Here is an 18486-nt window from a genome sequence, read left to right as displayed (position 1 = left end):
CAGTCAACAGTCAACGAGCGCAATTTAAACTTGTTACGTGCTTCCAGCATCGTCATGTTCGGCGTAATGAAATGTGGAGCACAGATATACACACATTGACTGTATCCCCAGTATCAGCAGCTAGTCAGACACGGCAGCATTTTTCTGCCTGATTTGAGGATGCCGTCGTCTCTGGCCATCGAAGCGTGCCCTTTTATTACTATCCCGTAGACGGGAATACGGCCGAGTCATGCCGCGTCTCCAAGTATCCTCATGTGTTTATCTCGAGCTGGAAATTATGATCCCCTCTTGCTACAGGCCCTTTCATTGCCCAGAAATTGGTTTGTCTTTCGCCGTCATCGGAAATGATTCGAATTGTTTCAGTGGGATTGCACAGGACATTAACATTTTTCATTTCTTAATCTAAATACTAGGTACATTCGGTTTTAAAACTTTGTAGATAACAGCAAGAATCTTCGATGGTTATTTCAAAGGGAGACTTCTTCTTTTAGTTTGCAATAAATATGGATTGAAATAAAATTAAATAGTGGGGAAAAATTTTAATATTATTAAAAATTATGTTACCGCAAGTATTTTAGAATATTATTTCCAGGGAGGAAAGCATTACCGTTGAGTGGAAAACTCCTTTCATTTAACTACATGGCCCTTTGTGTTTGCGAATAATTCCCTTTCGCAGCCGCACACATTGTTTTAACAGTTCAATATGAATGCCAATAAATAACCAATTGAAGGCAAATAGTGCTGCAAAAACAGTAAACCATATAATGGAATTCTTAAACTCGATTCCCAGGCACAATTGCGGGCCAGGCCGGCCCTCTGCTCATGAGCATTCATTCATCAGTCCAATCCATCTGCTGGCGGATCGCTGGCAGAAGCAACCAATTTGAAATAAACTATGCACAGACACCTTGCTGCCACTTCGGAAGCCACGACTCCGGTTTTTTGCCTGGTTAGGTCCGTAAGTTGGACCAATAAATTCCGTTCGCCTTGCGCTAGGCCCTGATTGCCAGTCAGCCTTTGCAGCCTTTGATGATAAATTAAACCGTGTGTCTACCGCTCGAATTTATTATGCGCCAAAACGCCAAATGGCTGTCAGGAATCCCTCTGCCACTCTTCTGCGGCCGCGAAACCTTTTAAACTTTAAATCCGCATCAATGCATCATCGGTGAAAGCCGTGCCAAAGTAACAAACTTTGCTTTTCCCTGCTCTGCCGCGCTTTTCCGCTAGCGATTTTTTCCACCGCCTTTCCCCGCCGCCATAAATTGCGAAAGTGGCTTTGCCCGGGGAGCTGGGAAATGGGGAAATGGGAACTGGCTGCTAGGATCTCTGGCCTTTCTTCGCTGCAATCCTGTGCGGCTTGTTTATGCGCTTCACACGCCTGTCTTTACCTGGCGGATCCTGCCGAGTCCTGCCTCCTGCCTCCCCGGCTGCCTTCTGGCATATTGGTTATTAATGTTTATGGCCGCGCGCTGTCGTCGTTTGATCTGTGCCAGTTACTTGGCCAATGAAATTTATAATTTCATTTGGCGCCCATTACAATAATTCATAACGCAAGACACCAAGGCCTTGAGTTCACTTCTACAATTAAAAGGGTAAATTCAAACTGGTCTTTCTTTTTAAAGTCAGCTATAAAAACTAACTTTTAATAATAATATAATTCATTATTTATTTTTAAAGATTTTTACTAGCCTTGTGTAGCTATTTAAAGTAATTATAATTCCCCCTAAATATTGTCAGCTGCAACCCTTCCAAAATATTTTCCTGGAGTGTGGTGGCATCACTTATATTTGGATTCCAAGGGCTTACTTTCGTTTTAGGCAGATTTGATATTGCTCTATTTGCATGTCGAGCTTTATTGCTTTTATATTGGCTCATATTTCGTGTTTTGTGGAACGAGTCGAGTTTTGGCCAATGGAACAGGACACCGGCGAAGGGACGACTGAGTCGACTCGGGAAGGACACGGGCTGTAAATTGCGACAGGTTGCCAGCGGGGCCTTAAATTTCAATATGGGATTTATGTCATCGCATGACCGACACGACCACGCCCCCTGCCCAAATCAACCGCCCCCAAAGTGCGGGTGTGTAGAGCCGAAAATTTATGGCATAATTGAAACCGGAAACTGCAACGTTTTGTGGTGAATTTTAATAAAGTTTCGCCTTTGTCCATAGTTATTTATTGACAAATAGCAGATAATTTGATTTTGTGCCAATATTTAAAAACAATGCGACACACACGAGGGTGCAAAGGACCTGGAAATGGGGGATGCAGATTTAGGAGTTGCAGGCAATTTATGTGACTCATATTCCACCCCATTTCCCCAGCGCTTTTTTTCACGTCAAAGGTGAAGCTGTAATTGGATACATTTTCATCGGCCGTATATGGCCTGCAGAGAAATAGTTTTTGGATTTGGAAAATGGGAAAACTGTGTTGGAATGTGTGCTGAAATTATTAATTGAGTTTTCAGCGGCACCCTTTTCACACTTTTTCCAATCATCTGCGGTCAACGATAGAATGGAAATGTAATCAATGATGATTAAAGTCTATCATTTAATGATCAAATTTTGAATCGCGTGTTTTAATGTCAGGAAATTCAATAAGTCTAGTTTGGAAATTGACAAATGTGACATTTGCCAAATGTCATTTTGTAGGATAACAAATAATAACAGTTATCTATGTTTTATAAATGTTGCCCAGAAAAAGCAAATAAATTCAGAATAGATTCTAGAATTATGCGCTTCTTTTATTCAACTTTAATTTTACCTAACATTAAATCAACATTTTTTCCACACCATCACATTTAAGAACGGGCAACTAATCAAAGCTTAGGAAAGCAGATAGGAAGAGGGGACCGACTGATAAGACATAATCTTTAGTAACAGTCCGAATCCAAGCAACCATTCCCTGAGGAATGCAAAAACTGTCAGCACTTAGTGATGAGTATGATGGTGTTTTTATAACCCAAAAATTGTCAACTACACTACACACATCAATGGGTTTTCGTACAAGTTTGATTCGTTGGCAGGCCAATAAAAGGAAAAGGCCTAGTAGATATGTGTTGTGTGTCCTGTCTGGGGACCAGATTAACCATCCCCTCCGCTGGTCAGAGACCATAAAAGCCTATTGAATAGCAGCAGAGAGCAGAAAGAAGCTGCCCAATAGCAACAGTAAGAAAACAGCATTACACTTAGAAAATTCCAAGCTTTTATTTTATCGACTTAAATCAGATGCTTACGTAAATTATATTTTTCTAAAAAGATTGTACAAATATAAGTACAAAAAATACAAACGTAGTATTTATGGTGATGGCAGCTCTGGAGCCCATATGATATCTATTTGCAGAGCGTTTGGTATTATCCAGTCGACATAGGCCTCTACATCGGTGTATATGTCCTTGTTTGTTAGAATTCCCTTTTGAAAAAATAGTTCGTCCTTATATCGGTTATCAGGACTACCCCTTTCAATGGGATCGGGAGATAAATTAACTTCTTCTTTTTGGCTTGGGCAAGGGTTCCCAAGGCCAAATAAAAACAACAATTTTCTATGCCATGGACATTCAACTACGTCTGGTTTCTTCTGATATTTTCTGCCGATCTCATAGGTAGACGCTATCGGTGTTTTTTCCACATTTGCATTAATGCATATAGGTTGTATTTCAGTCTTATATACGACACTGGTTTTTAATCTGAGCAGAGCTATATCATTCTGTTCAGGTGACCTGTGCACTATTGCCTTCGCTACAATGCTTTCTTCATATGTCCCGTTTAGGTTTCGTTCTCCCAAGCGAACGATGCTGTTAATGAAATATTGTACATTAGAGAACTGATCTATAAGTTGGGTAGTTATTTTTACTTACAGGTTGGTGCCTCTTTTTATGCAACTTGCAGCTGTTAGGATGGACCCTAAAATATGAACAAAAATTATTTACGATGGAAAATATAATTATTTTACAGTACTAACGTTCGTTGAGAAGCGTGCCAGCGCAGATGAACTCAGAATTCGCTTTATTTCGAATGGTGACCAGCCAAGGATTGGGAATGTGAATACTCTGACTTCTTCCACAATTCCGCTCTAAAAATTTAGCTGATCCCTTATAGAAGAGCAGCAGAGTGCAGAAAGCCAACCACAGTGGGGAACCCATAATTTCACACTACACGATAATGATGAAAAAAAATATAACGAAGAGCCGCGGCAAGCTTCGCTTTTATAATCGCAAAAAAAGCTTATCAGGGCTTTTGAGAATTTTATATATGTACGCGGTTAGGCAGAAGAAGCGTGATTCATAATTTTTAAAACTGAATGTTGTCAAAACAATATTATTTTTTAAGCTGAATAGCAATTTATAAAAAAAGGCTTTCTACCACTTTAACAATAAACGTTTGGTCTAGTATTTAAATAGATATATTTTTAAGAAATTATATATTAGCATTATTTATTATAATATTAAGCAATACGACAAATTATATGAATTTCCTGTATCCACTATTTCGGAAACACAATATCGATATCCAGAGCACGTGGTACAATCCAGTCGGCGTGGACCTTAACATTTGTGTAAACATAAGCAAATGTTGTATCATTTCTATAGCTTAAGATGCCATGTTGGACTTTTTGAGATTTGTATGGTATGCTCAAAGGATTCCCAACGGACTTGCATGGCAAACCTCCACAAGCCAAGTCAAATGATTTTGGTACAGATTTAATGCCGGACCACAAGTTGGTCTGTTTTGACTTTGGCCAAATCTCTTGGGGGTTCACTACGATGCATATCGGTCTTATATGTTTCTTGTACTCGACATCCGTCCGTAACCCAAGCAAACCAATATCATTTTGATGACTACTTGACAAATAGGACTCGTGAACGTGGGCCAGTGTACCGTCGATTATTTCAGAACTATTATTTTCCAACGATCTGTCGCATTTCCCCAAACAAACGAACCTGATAACAAAGATCGAGTCAGTAATTTAAAGTACGTGTTATGTCTAAACTTAACTTACAATTCGTGTTGGTTGTTTAGGCAACTCGCCGTTGTCAGGACATATCCTAAAAGTGAGAATCCCTGTCAGTAAGTTTTTTTGTATTAATATCATCCCAAATACTTACGTTTATTAATAAGTGTTCCGGTACATATAAATTTATTGTTAGCCTTACTCTTAATAAGGGCTAGCCAAGGAGTGTGATTTACCGATGAGTCAGCGACTCCACAATTGCGCTCCAAAAATATCCCCGATCCCTGATGGAACAGCAGCAAAGTACATAATGCTATCCACTGTGCGGCAATCATCATTCCGAATGAAAATTCAGTGTATAACTAAATTTCAACCGCCAGTTTGCTCAGAGAGACTTTTATGAGTCGCTTATCAGTACTCAAGAAATATATGTACATGATTTATTATAAAGCTGGTTTTCCCAGTTCGTAAAAAGATAAGGCTTTAGGTCGTGAGTTCATGACATGACTTTATTTCATTAAAATATATATCAGTATGAAATAATTTTAACATGTATTGTTTATACCGCATTTAATGCTCTAGTTCGGAATTTGGAAAAAGAATATCAACTTCTAAGGCCAGCTCTACTATCCAATCGATATAAGCAAAAATATTGGTGTAAGTGTCTTCATTAATTTCTGCATTACGATAACTAAGTATTCCATGTTGTATGCAGCGCCCCAAAGGTCCATTAAAAATCATATTAGTCCAGGGACTCCCAATGAGCTTTGATGCCAAATACCTTTCACTTATCTTGTCAGCACAATAATTACCAAAAAATGATTTTACCTGACACCATTTACCTACTTCAGGCTTATTGTTCAATATTTTAAAGGTAAGCCCGGTGGTTTGGCCTGAACTGTCTTTTGTAATGCATAATGGTTGTACATTGGCACTATATTGCACTGGCATTAGCAATTTAAGCAAACCAATATTATTTTTTTTTGTTATTTCGGAATATGGCTTGTAAATGTAGGCATTTGATATAGGGAAACTTTGAGTGCTGTCTTTATCGCAGCTTTTCCCCAAGCGAACAGTGCTGTTAAAAATATTAAATAAATTATTTTTTAATGGATTGATTGTATTTATAACTTACAGTTTGGTTTGGTTTTTTATGCAACTTGCAGCAGTCAGAACATATTCTAAGAAATAAAAGCATTGATAATATGTTCGGTATATACATTCTGAATTGAGTACAAACGTTTGTTAATCAGAGTGCCAGAGCAAATTAACTCGGAAGGTGTTCGAACTTCCGCTAACCAAGGAGACGAGGATGACCCGTCAAAAGGATTAATAATCGCACAATTCTCATCTAGAAATTGGCCCGATCCCTGATGAAGCAGCAAAATGGTGCCAAAAGCTAGCCATCGCAGAGAACTCATCTTTTCAAGCGAAAATCCCACACACAACTAACATAATGTCGCGAGATGAGCTGGTATTCTGTTTTTTATTATGGATTTATTTGTATTTTGATAATCTTGAGCTTTGCCAGTGTTTTTATTTTTAAGGTCCGCTTCAGTTTTTTTTTTTTTTATTTAGAGTAAAAAACAGAACACAGATAGCTCCATATTTTCAACTTTGAGGGTTTTTATGTGAGTAAATAATTTTCAAGGTCTTAGAATACTTTCTCTCCGTGTATCATGGACAAAACTAGTGTCAGAAACTGGACGAGTGGCAGCTACAAGCCGAAGTCGACGCCCACGACTCCGGCCCTCAATGAATTATGACTTTAATTTCAATTTCAGTCTGAGTCCAGCATATGTGTCGTCCCTTTGGATGTCCTACCCTTTCTCTGCCAGCCTTTCCCTGTTTTACTGGCAAACCACCTGCCAGTTAGCATTGGCCATAATTCTAAAGTCAGTGACGGATCATAAATTCGAAACTTTTCTGCCAAACGGCGGCGGCACAAACAGCAAATGCAACAACAAGGGTTCAAGATGAGCGACATAAGATGAATCCATGGGAACCATCGACCATCGACGGTCAATGACGAAAGCATCAAACGCAAAACCCGATTGCCATCATATTGAAAATATTGAGTTCAACACTCGAGAAGGTTCGAAGTATAGGTCAAGGCCGACTGATGAATGCTCTCTGACGAACTTAGCTTTTAAAAGGCAATATGTTAAAATATTATTTTAATTAAGTAAATATTATACTTTAATAACCATATTACAACACTAAAAAAAAGCTTATATATTTAAATACAACTTCTTATTTGAAGTGTATATAGGGTAAACGATATTTCATAAAGGTATTTCAGGGGCTTTATTATGTTGTATTTTATACAAAATTAAAAAACGCCATATATGGTTTTTCTGTTCCTTACCTGTTAGTTTATCAGTGAATATAAATAAATGAGGTCCCTTGCATAATTTTTGCAAAACGTAATATGAAGAATAAATATTTCCCAGAAAGAAGGACCTTGAATCTAGAAGAGTATGGGGAAAGAGCGTTTGTCAGCAAAAGAATAACAACGACAGGCAAAGCAACTGCAAATTACACTTGAATGGAACACTGGGCAGTGGGAAAAGGAAAATGGGAAATGCGGGGGCGGAAACGGCAAGAGCAAAAGGTAAACGACAAGAATACGATTGGAAAACGATTTTCATTTCTGCAGCTAATATGAGCGACAAATCTAAGTAAAGTGGGTCGAAGTGGGCGTGGCTATTACACACACACACTCAGGGGACACACACACTCAGGGGACGCACACACACTCATGGGGACACACCATGCAAAGGGACAATTTCGAAATCAATATTTATGACTGCCCCAGCAGATTTATTGCAACTGGCGAGGAGGGTTCGAATTTTGCCTCGTTCTAGTTGAATTCCTTTCTTCTTTTTGCTGCTTTTCTTTTTTTGCTCATTGCTTCTGTTGCTTTTTGCCGAGCTCACAAAATAATAATATCCGTGTTTGATTTTCGTATGCAAGCGCATATCTATTTATTGTCTCGGTGTATTTGTGCATTGCTTCGTTTATGACACTGCAGCATTTGATGATTTATGCATTTTAAACAAAATGTCAGCAAATGGACGTATATAAAGGAGCTGGCATTTTTTTTGCCATCGTACATTTTTCGTATTTCCTTCTCCGGCAAAATGATCAAAGAAATTCCAGTTGCCAATGCATTCGGTTGCTGTACTGCTGCAATTGCAACTGCATTCAATTAACACACATAAACGCAGCCCGCCTTTGGCGACCCCGCCTCCTTCCACTGCACAGAAAGAAATGATTGGAGATTATTTCAAAAATTAATTATTAAATTTTATATATTTCATCTAACTATCTAAACTAATATGTTTTCCCCTATAAATATGCAAATATCTCCATTAAAATTTGCTTTGGGTTACAAATGTAAAATTTTAAAATGTAAATGTAAGGAGTTCTACGTTGTTTGTTTTTCGAAGAGTACCTAGACTTAACATTGGAATTTCTATCTTCAATTTCTTAGTCAACAACCAAATTGATCTTTTATACATGCAAAATGAACATATATATATTTCTCTATGTGCATCTGTGTAATACCATTTGTTGGTCTCGGGCTTTGTTGATGCTGCCAGCCAAGCACAACTTCAATTGAATTATGAATTTCAAATTTCAATTCTACTTCTTTGGCTGCAACGGCAACAATAACAAATGCATAAACAAACAGTAATTGCTACCTAGCCAAAGTGAGTGAAAGGCCTCAAAGCGCATTTGTTTGCGCTCTCCATCGCTCGTTTGGTTCGGGTTTTGGTTTGGTTTTTGGTCCAACAGACGTTGAAATGTAAAACTGCCCACCTCGCCATGGCCTCTCCCCTCTGGTAGCCTAATGTCCATCAAGGTTTTAAGCTGTTTGTCAGCCACAAACACACTGACGGCCAGACAAACACACGGACACAGGGATTTGGCTCATAAAAAGGCCTAAACATTGCATCAATTCATCAGAAGGGCAGAAGGGAGCAAGGAGAAAGGAAAGGAGCAGACTTCTCTCCGACATCTGTCATCGGCAGAAGACCGTGAAAGGAAGGGGAAGGGAAGCCCATGATCAACATAGTCGATTTCAATTAGGACTTGCATTCGGATTCTGGCCCGGCATAGAATGATTTCTGTCTGCTAGTCAGGGTGGACCTAACTAAGATTATAAACTGTCCGCTTTTTAATATTAAAGTATTTCTTTGTACAAGAAATATTGGATGTAAAAAGTTGTGAACAAAAGGTTGATGAAATTTTAACCAGTGCCGCAAGAATCTCTTTTATGAAACAGAGTAGCAAAATAAGCTTTTTTATATTTTTTATGTTCCTATTAAATGAATTAATTTATTAACTCAATTATTTAAGCATCTTTTTATTTTAAAATAATTTATTGGCTAGGTATAATAACATTGAATAAAATGTTGATTATGCTTTTGACAAGGTCCACTCTATTAAACACTTGGAGAGGCTTCATCTGTGGCATGGATTCTGATTACGCTTCTGTTTTTGTTTAATTTCGAGTATAATATTTGACAGGATTGCTACTTTCGGATTTCGATATATCCTGTACAAACAGAAAGGCATCGAAAATCATATTAATTTGCCAGCCAAAACACACATGAGCATAATATGGCTGGATATGCCGGGGATGAGCGGAGAACTCAGCCTCTTGACGATGCAGCCAGTTCGGTTCGCCTGTGAACTCTGACCGGGCCTAATGAGCCGCATTTAATGAGCCGCAAACACGATAAACATGCAACCGAAACGGCAACAGCGGCAGGTTGATGTACAGCATCCTGGCCAGGCCGCATCCCCGTCATCCCATCGCCCTCATCACAGGTAACTACATCATACATACGTACATGCGCATGCCACCCACATCAGAATTTGTCTCGCGGCGCTTTTATCAACTTTCGCGAACAAGCCGCGCCCACACACACATACGAAAAGTGTTTGGGCGACGGGGGGGGCACGAGGTCCTTGCTCAGGATTCGACATTTCATTAACAGGACACAGCCTGGAACAGAAAACGCCAGAGGCCTTTCCTGGTAGTTAGCGCTAACAATGTGGCTTGATGCGGCCAACTTTGAATGTTAGTCGATGGAGGAGCATGAAACGAGCACTAAGTGCCCCGAATTCAAGTTTAAAGTGGAGTAGAGCAGCATTTACTATAATTTGTAAGTGCAAGTTATCAAGTTTCCGGCACGGAAAGCAGGTAAATGCGGTTAAGGTTAGTTCCCAGATAGAATTAGTTGAAAATCTGTTCCAAAATCCACTTTAAAAAAATGGTATATAATTTTTAGATAGATTTTCAAAAATTTAATTAAAAAAGTTTCCAAATTTTCCATAATCATAAAATACGGAAAGTAGTTTATTTTTTCTTACTGTTAACCCTAATCGGACTTTATACATTTAACGTACTCTAACCATTGCCTTTAACTTTGAAAAATAAAGTATTATTTTAATTTAGTCTTTCGGAAATTATTAATCTTTAAAGGACTCAAAACATTTAAAGCTTTAAATACTTTAACTAAGCCCGTTTGCCGATCAAAATTTAGATTCCATCCGACACTCTTTCCACTTTCACAACCCTTTTGAGCCGAACTCTTAATTTTTTCACCACAATCAGCTAATGCTTTTAACTATGCTCAATTAGGGAACCTAATCAGGACGTCAGAGCCCCGTCGAGAAGGTCAAAGGCAGCTTTCAGTCCGAATCTCCGAAGGCCCCTAAGTGAAGAGTCAAAAGCGCAGCCCTGTGATGAAGTATGGCACGAATAATTGTTTTATTGCCCACACAGCCAAATATTTATGCCTAATTGGGTGCCAATTAGGCACTGCCGGCCACCACTTTGTGTAGATCCCTTCGTACTTCCACCCTGGCAGCCTCCACACCGTTTTGTTTAAACTTTTTATTTTGCGGAAAAGTTCGGCGTCGGCCAGAGCGAAGACAAACGAGGGACGAAAAGCGAAAACTTAATTAAACTGTCAATTGGTTTCTAATGAATGAATGCAAAGATGAATGAGTAATGAAGCTAATTATGAACGGCAAATACGTCAAAGTAGCCATAACCCATACATAGAATTACACCCGGTAACGGGAGGGGTGTTCATTTTGTGCTTTATGTGCTGGCATTTTAATTAATTCATGCTTAAATGGTCGGCACATGGCAGGTCCTTAATAGACGGTCTCTGGGTCGCCCATCCTAACCCTTTCGGCAGATCAAAGTACTGGTCTATCGGATTAATTGACAGCACGCGTCCTTAATATCTCAAGTATTTGGTTGGCATTTTGAGTACGTTTCCAGTGATATTTTTGATGTTAGCATGGGGATATTAAACTTTTTCAAACATTTTTATATTGTATAAAAGGAAACAAATATCCAAAACAAAACTTCTCTGCAAAAGTGCTCTAACTGCAATAGTTTCCTTATATTTTCTGGGCAACAATTGACATTTTGACATCTTAATCGCAGCATGTGTAAAATTAAAAAACTTTTTTCATTTCGAGAGGCAATTCCGTTTGACGTGACTCGGCGCCAGAATGCAAATGTGCAGCCGGCAAGGAAAGAAGCAGGAGCAGGAGCCGGCTGGAAATTAAATGAAAAGCCAGTGGCGGCGGCGGAGGGAAATGCGGCTCGGGAAAGCAGGTGGCAGAAGCAGGTAAATCAGCTTGCGCAGCATGCAAATTGATTAGCCTGGGCTCGAGCACGAACTGCAATCTGGACACCTGGCAACGGCACAGCACAAACAATGGGTTAAGAATGGGCAGCCGGAGCAGCAGCAGAGGCAGGATGCCGAAGGATGCAGGAGCAGAAAGCGGTGGCACTAGCTTGTTGTTATCCCAATGCAATTTGCAAACAAGTGCAAGGCATTAGGCCTAAATACAACGGCAATGGCAACGGCAACGGCAACGGCCGCATCGAGAGCTGAAGGATCGGAAGGAGCAGCAGCCGTAGCAGCAGAAGGACGAGCCCATTTGACAGGACTCCCGAGCAACTTAAGCCCAGTTCGAGGCTTTCCCCCCGGGAAACGCATATCAATGGCTCGACTACAAGTTAAATCTGTGCAAACAGGTTACACAGGGAAAAAAATTAATAAAGAGTCTGTAAGTTTCTGCCACAAGAAGTGATCCGAAAATAAAGTCCTTTATAAAAATAATGTTCTTATTTTATCAAGAATTATGGCCTAAAAATCCATAAAATGTAGTAAACTTTACATAAGTTGGTATTTTTAAATAAATGAAAGCATTTCAGCATTTCAAATTGTATTTGTAATATATTTATAAGACAACATTTCTTATTTGTTTTTAAATTTAAATTTAAGTGCACACTTGCTGAGCTAAAATTAGAAAAAAGGAAACAAATTCGTCCACGGCCAATGCTATTATTTAGTGTGTAGGCATTTCAGCAGGACGAGTGCTTAATTACTTACAAGCCCACAGCCACGCCCATCGCACTTACACATGTACACACACCGTAACACACGCACACACACACACGCAGCAGCACCACCACTCGGGCAAGATTAAAATGCCAGCTTAGTGAAGACTTTTGCATGTGAAATTAGTAGCTTAAACTGTGCAGCAGGCCTTAGTTTGCTGTGTTGCTGCTGCTGCAGCTTGTTGTGGCAAGGACTTTACATGCCCCCGTGTTTGTTGCTGCTGCATGCGTATGATAAAATAATTCACTCGACTGCAACTCATAAATTCTCTAAGGTAGCGCATAAATTCTCAACAAATCTCGACAAAATGCCGCAAAGCAGCCCCCAAAACCTCAGACTTGGCTATGGGATTGCGCCCAGATTTGGACTCTCACACTCGGTGGCGCCACGTACTTAGCTGTTTTGGCTGCAATTCCTGCTGCCTCGCAAACATTCCCACATATTAGTTTCAGCCAATTAGATGAATGGCGCCGAAACTCTAATCAAAAATGTTCTTTTGTTTGCATGGCCAAAAGCAAATAAAGTAAAACATGCAAATTGAAGTATTTTACAAATGAATGCATCGAACAACAAGAAAGGAAGATCACTTTGCGACTCCGAAAAATATATATACACTCAGTTAAATAATATAAAGAGGACACAAATAATGTTAAACATTTTCTTGATTTTCATGGATTATTATATACATAAAATTAAGCTGAAAAAAATAGTTTTTGTCAAATATAAAGTCGTCCTAAATACGTTGCCAACTCCTGCCTAAAATAATAAGGGTATAATAAACAACTAGTAATGTAAACACATTTTCATTTTTCCTATCCACTAAGCAAAATAAGCAAGCGGATTTTATTACCAAATTTGTTTCTGCATAAAATGTAGTTCTTAATAAACGAGGGATTATGATTCTGAAAGATGGATTTATTTATGTAAATTCATGAAAAAGCGTAATCAATTTTTAAAAATACTTACGTTACATTTCGAACAACGAACTAAAAAATATATTAAAATTGAACACGTCCTATTAAATTTTGAATTCAAACAAAAACCCAAAATTAAATGCGGCATGGTTTACGACACCTGCACCATTATTTAAAAATCCCCAAAAAAAGGATAGGCAAACCCGCATTTTACAGCGAAAAAATGTCCGCATAACTAACTTTGTTTAACATGATGCAGCAGAATGATTTTATGCCAGCGCATAAATTGCACACAAAACTAATGTAAATCGCCGGAGATATCAAAAAACCACTCCCCCCGCCAAATGGAAATATCCGCCCACCGATGCACTTACCATATTTTATTGCCCCATGTGGCGGCCATGTCAACATTTTTGATTTTTTCACTTGATAAAATCAATGCATTTTTATGCGGACAATGGCAAAACAACAACAACGAAAAAGAATCAGCTACAATAACGAATAATGGAAAAGCGCTTTCCATGTAATGTGCTCTATGCGGTAGCAACAAGAGAAAAGCAGATCAGTGGTGCCAGAAGGGAAAATTCACGGAAAATCGGGGGGAAAAAGGCGAAAAGAGACGATGCTGAAATTACCATTTAAAAAAATGCCGAAAAATTGTTGCTGTTGCATTTTGTACGCATCATTGGGGCCCAATGGAGTGTGCACACACTGATACAAAATGTTGGCGTGTCGCTCCATCCATGTGTGTGTGGGCTGGTGTGTATGTGTTCGCATGGCCATAAAACAAAAAGTTTGCAAAAGCTCAATTCGCATCGTCTTCGATTTGTATTTTGTTTGCGAATTGCCAATTGTTCGATTCTTTGGAGGAAACGTGCCGCGGCCTCTAAGTAAATCAAAAGGCTTTCTTTCTTATACACACAAGCACACACTCGAAAGGACCTACACGCACACACACTCGCACGGTCTAATAAACGGAAACGGAAATGCGCGCATGCAACTTTTGCTGGCTGCCAAAAAGTGCGAAAGAAAAACTAGCTGCAACTTTTCTGCGCCGCCAAACAAGTCACATAAATTGCAAGCATTCGCAGGCTGGGCATTTAAAACTCGAACTATTGCAAGAAAACACGGAGAAAAATATTGTGAAATAATAATAAACCCCAGAATTAATTAATTTAAATTAAATAAAAATATAAATCACAAAATGAGCATATATTTAAATTGTATTTAATTGTGTTATGATCCTAAAATGTTTAAAAATTAAGAAAGCTTTTGTTTAAGAAAATTAGAATCAGTGTCCAAATAATTTTGTGAATTTTTCTCAATTTTTATTCAAAATGAACATTTAGGTATTAACCACTATTGAAGAAAGGAGCTTGATGTTATAATTTGATCTCAGTGAACACACTACGAAGGCTGAGGGCAGCCGTATTGATTAAGTCGGCAGCGATGGCAATCCCTTAAGATTCTAATTTATATCAGCGGCAAAACTTATTTCCTATTTCCGCGCGCCTCTCAAAATGTCGTACGTGATTCAATTATAAAATGCGGTCCCTCAAATCGTTGTAAAATTTATGTATTTCATTTTATTTTTCCACATCGGACATCCCGAGGCCTCTGCCTTGGTATCTGCCTTCGTGTTAGTGCCATATGTGGCCCCTTTTTAATGGACCTGCCTCGTAAAATGCCACAAAAAAAGTCACAAATTTATACGCGCCCATTCATAAATGGCCGCAAGACGTTCAACAAATGTGCCTCAGGTCATAGGACTTTAAGAAAGCAAAAGAGAAGGAACTGGTGGCAACGAGGTGCTTAAGGTGCAGTACATTTAAAAAAGTATTATTTCTAAGAAAGCATTAAACAAATATTGTTTTTACCAAAGAGTTTCTATATGGATTTTTTCGCTTATCATATGGTAGATTTTCCCCGTGCATTACAGCTGCAACTTTGGCCCAACTGAATCGAAGCCGCCTTCAAATTGGCAAATTAATTATGCAGCATTCGATTGGATCTCGGAGGAAAGCCGCTTGTGGTATTGGCATTGTTTTAGGCCAACTGCATTGGCGGCTAATTGAGCAATTGGCGCTGCGGTGCCGCAGCTAAGATGCCTATCAATTTGCGTCCTAAATTGCTGATTAACCTCAGAATCCCCGATGGTAATGCCTTGCGGTGGATTCGCATCCGCGAAGGATGCCAAGGATATTTTCTCGTGTTTTTATATGAAAATGTTAGACTGGCACAAGAAGTGACAGGCGCTTTGCATTTCCCTGACATTTGTTTGTCCTGCCATCACTCATGTTGGCACAAAAGTCATAAATCGCGATGCGTGGATTATGCAATTTTCATGTTTGCATTCGCCGCGGCAGGAGAAAAACTACAAGTGAGTCCAAAAGGATGTGGCACGCGCTGCCGCTGACAACAATGCGTTATACTACGTTAGAAGAGGGAGCAATAAAATTACAAAAAAGAAATAATAGTGAGGAATGGGGAGTTCGGGGAGTACATATGTGCCTGCGACAACAACGGGAGCTGCCACAATGCCAGGGAATATGGCAACAGGAAGCGCTTCAGCCAAAAAGGAAGCTTAAGTAGCAAGGATATGCAGCGGAAGCCATCAAACAATGACGCAAAAATGCAATTCCATGTGCGAATACGCCACAAGATGTCAGGCGAAACAGACACAAAGCATTATGGTTAATGGTAAAAAATACACCAACCGAGCGGCAAGCCAAAAACCATTTCCGAGTAGTTCACATAAATGTGAAACATTACAATAAGAAGGAAGCCGCTGCGACGCCATTACTTGATAAAATTGTTAAGTTTTCATTGTATAGACCTTCATATAATCTTAGGTATACCTATAATTTTTGATTCGCATACTTGTAATTATAATTACTTTTAACCTTAGAACCCCTACTCGGGACTAGTTTTAAACTAAAATTAGGTTTTAATAAAAATTGAATACCTTAGTTGATTGTGTATGCTTTGCGAACACCCAACTGGGAAAAGTTTTTGTATAATGTAACTCGAGCTTCCTGCTTTCGCGCTCATCCAGCCAAAATTAATAAGTAACCAAGGTGCACCTGACAAAATCCACAAAAGCCACTAGCTAACTCGCTGACTCCTGCTCCATCTGCTCCCGAATGCAGCGTAAAGCCAACCAAAATTCTTATTAAAAACCTCAGGCATCCCCCCGGTGCAGACAAACTCATCCGTGGAAAATTGCTAATCATAATGAACGCACCGTCAAAAGCTTTTGGCCGTGTTATCCCCCAACAGAGTTGCGTGCGAGTGGGGTTGGAAAAACCAGCAGAGCATTTTCACAGCAAATCAAGCGCTGAAAAGTGCACAGCCAAAGTTCCAGATGAAAAGCGAATGGTGGTGGCTGGCTGGTTTTCCTGGGAATGGGGCAGAAAATCAAATTTCAGTGCTGGCGGAGAGGCGATGCTTCGCAGGCGACGACCGGCCAACCAACTGCCATGTGTGAAAATTTTTAATACATCAACTCAAAGGCGAGTCGCAACGCAACGCAACCCGACAGACAACCCACATCCACCATCCTCCCAGTTGCCCACTTACCGTTCCCATACCAAAAGTTGGCCCCCAGCAAGCAGACCCAAATGAAATGCATAAATAAAGCTCACGCGGAGTCTGGTCAGGACAGGGATAGTGTCTCGGTGGTACACTAAGAAAAAATTAAAGTAACACCAAGAATTATTCCAGCTTTAAGTCAGGGAGCAAGTGACCCAAAGTCAGCAAAAATGTTTTTAAAACAAATATAGGTTCATACACCTTTCTCTAAATTTACATTTTTTGGTCCACAGTCAGCAATTAGTTTTGAATAATGAAGATGTTTCTCATTTTTACAGTGTACCAGCGAGCAACACTTTTTCGGCAGAGTCAAAGGCTGCCGCTGCCACATAATCATGGCCATGAAAGCCGAGTCTTCACTGTGGGAGTCGGGAATCTGGGGTTTCTGGGTTTCACAGGCCCGGTGACTCAGGGGTTCCAGGGGCTCTTTGGGTTCCGTGGCTCCGGGTTCTCTGTGTGCACTCCGCAAATAGACATGCGAAACTCAAAGGCAACAACGAGTGCAGCAACCAAAACAATTTAAATATAAATAATTCGGTTACTCGTGTTCATGCTCATTGTGCGGCCTCTTCCTGTTGCTGCTGTCATTATTGTTGTTGCAGTTGCTGCTGATTCTGGTGCAGACTCATGCATTATAAAGTGTCTGGGGCAATCATTTGATGCCCGGCCATGTCAGTGAGTTTTCGGACTGCCGGACTGTTCATGGCATCATGGCAGTTCCATCGTGGTCGCACTCGCGCTCCGGACTACTTGCTTCTGCTTTCCGGCCACACAACTAAATAATTTAGTTGCACAAAGGCCAGAGATTGGGGCCAAAAACCAGATGCTTCTGACCATCTGCGGCTGACCATTCAACCCACTAGCCCACCCGCCGACAATTCAGTGCAGCATCCATGTAAAAGTTAAATGCAAAACGTTAATAAGCGCACAGAGGCCAAAGCCCCGACTGCGTTTTCAGTAAATGAAACCATTGAAAAGTTAATAATAGGAGCTCATTTTTTGTTTGACAAATAAGGGATTGGGCCAACAAAGAGACTCTGTTTTCTGAATCTTGGATTGGTTGTCGTTGTCGTACTGAAAACCATAGGAAATAGGGAAAATCCGAACATGAAAATGGGTTTAAATTTTGATCGAATTTGAATTAAGAAATTTGAAAGCAGATTATAAGAGCGTACAATTAGAAACTCAAAAAGGTATCCCACGTCTAAATCGGGATAAAATTACCCAAGTTATGGAATCTTGAAGTTCCATTGAAAATACCAAAAATCCGAACATGAAAAGGGGGTAAAATTTTGACCATCGTTAAATTAAGAAACTTGAATGCAGATTATGGGAGAATACAATCACAAACTCAAAGAGGTATCACACGACTAAATCGGGATAAAATTACCCAAGTTATGGAATCTTGAAGTTCAGTTTCATACTGAAAACCATTGAAAATACCAAAAATCCGAACATGAAAAGGGGGTAAAATTTTGACCATCGTTAAATTAAGAAACTTGAATGCAGATTATGGGAGAATACAATCACAAACTCAAAGAGGTATCCCACGTCTAAATCGGGATAAAATTACCAAAGTAATGGAATCTT

General features: G+C 39.6%; 2 protein-coding genes and 1 long non-coding RNA gene across 3 annotated transcripts; all 3 read right to left on the bottom strand.

The window, feature by feature from the left end:
- Nucleotides 1–3180: 3180 nt before the first annotated feature.
- On the bottom strand, nucleotides 3181–4150 carry LOC108024309 (coagulation factor X-like). Its single transcript, XM_017094212.2, has 3 exons — nucleotides 3960–4150; nucleotides 3856–3901; nucleotides 3181–3792 (listed from the first exon to the last, which is right to left on the bottom strand). Exons 1-3 carry the CDS (start codon nucleotides 4138–4140, stop codon nucleotides 3297–3299), a joined length of 723 nt encoding a protein of 240 aa, XP_016949701.1. The 5' UTR covers nucleotides 4141–4150; the 3' UTR covers nucleotides 3181–3296.
- A 264-nt stretch (nucleotides 4151–4414) lies between these two features.
- LOC108024465 (putative serine protease 42) lies at nucleotides 4415–5298 on the bottom strand. Its single transcript, XM_017094383.3, has 3 exons — nucleotides 5104–5298; nucleotides 4998–5043; nucleotides 4415–4938 (listed from the first exon to the last, which is right to left on the bottom strand). The coding sequence occupies exons 1-3, from the start codon at nucleotides 5285–5287 to the stop codon at nucleotides 4482–4484; spliced, it is 687 nt and encodes a 228-aa protein (XP_016949872.2). The 5' UTR covers nucleotides 5288–5298; the 3' UTR covers nucleotides 4415–4481.
- Nucleotides 5299–5484: 186 nt separating this feature from the next.
- Nucleotides 5485–6383, bottom strand: LOC127011549 (uncharacterized). Its single transcript, XR_007764575.1, has 3 exons — nucleotides 6190–6383; nucleotides 6085–6130; nucleotides 5485–6027 (listed from the first exon to the last, which is right to left on the bottom strand). It is a non-coding gene; the product is annotated as an uncharacterized LOC127011549 (long non-coding RNA).
- Between the last annotated feature and the right edge of the window lie 12103 nt (nucleotides 6384–18486).

This window comes from Drosophila biarmipes, chromosome 3R, assembly GCF_025231255.1.
Source record: "Drosophila biarmipes strain raj3 chromosome 3R, RU_DBia_V1.1, whole genome shotgun sequence".
NCBI classification, from domain to species: domain Eukaryota; kingdom Metazoa; phylum Arthropoda; class Insecta; order Diptera; family Drosophilidae; genus Drosophila; species Drosophila biarmipes.
The sequence above is the reverse complement of the archived record's forward strand: the minus strand, read 5'-3'. Positions and strand labels throughout refer to the sequence as shown.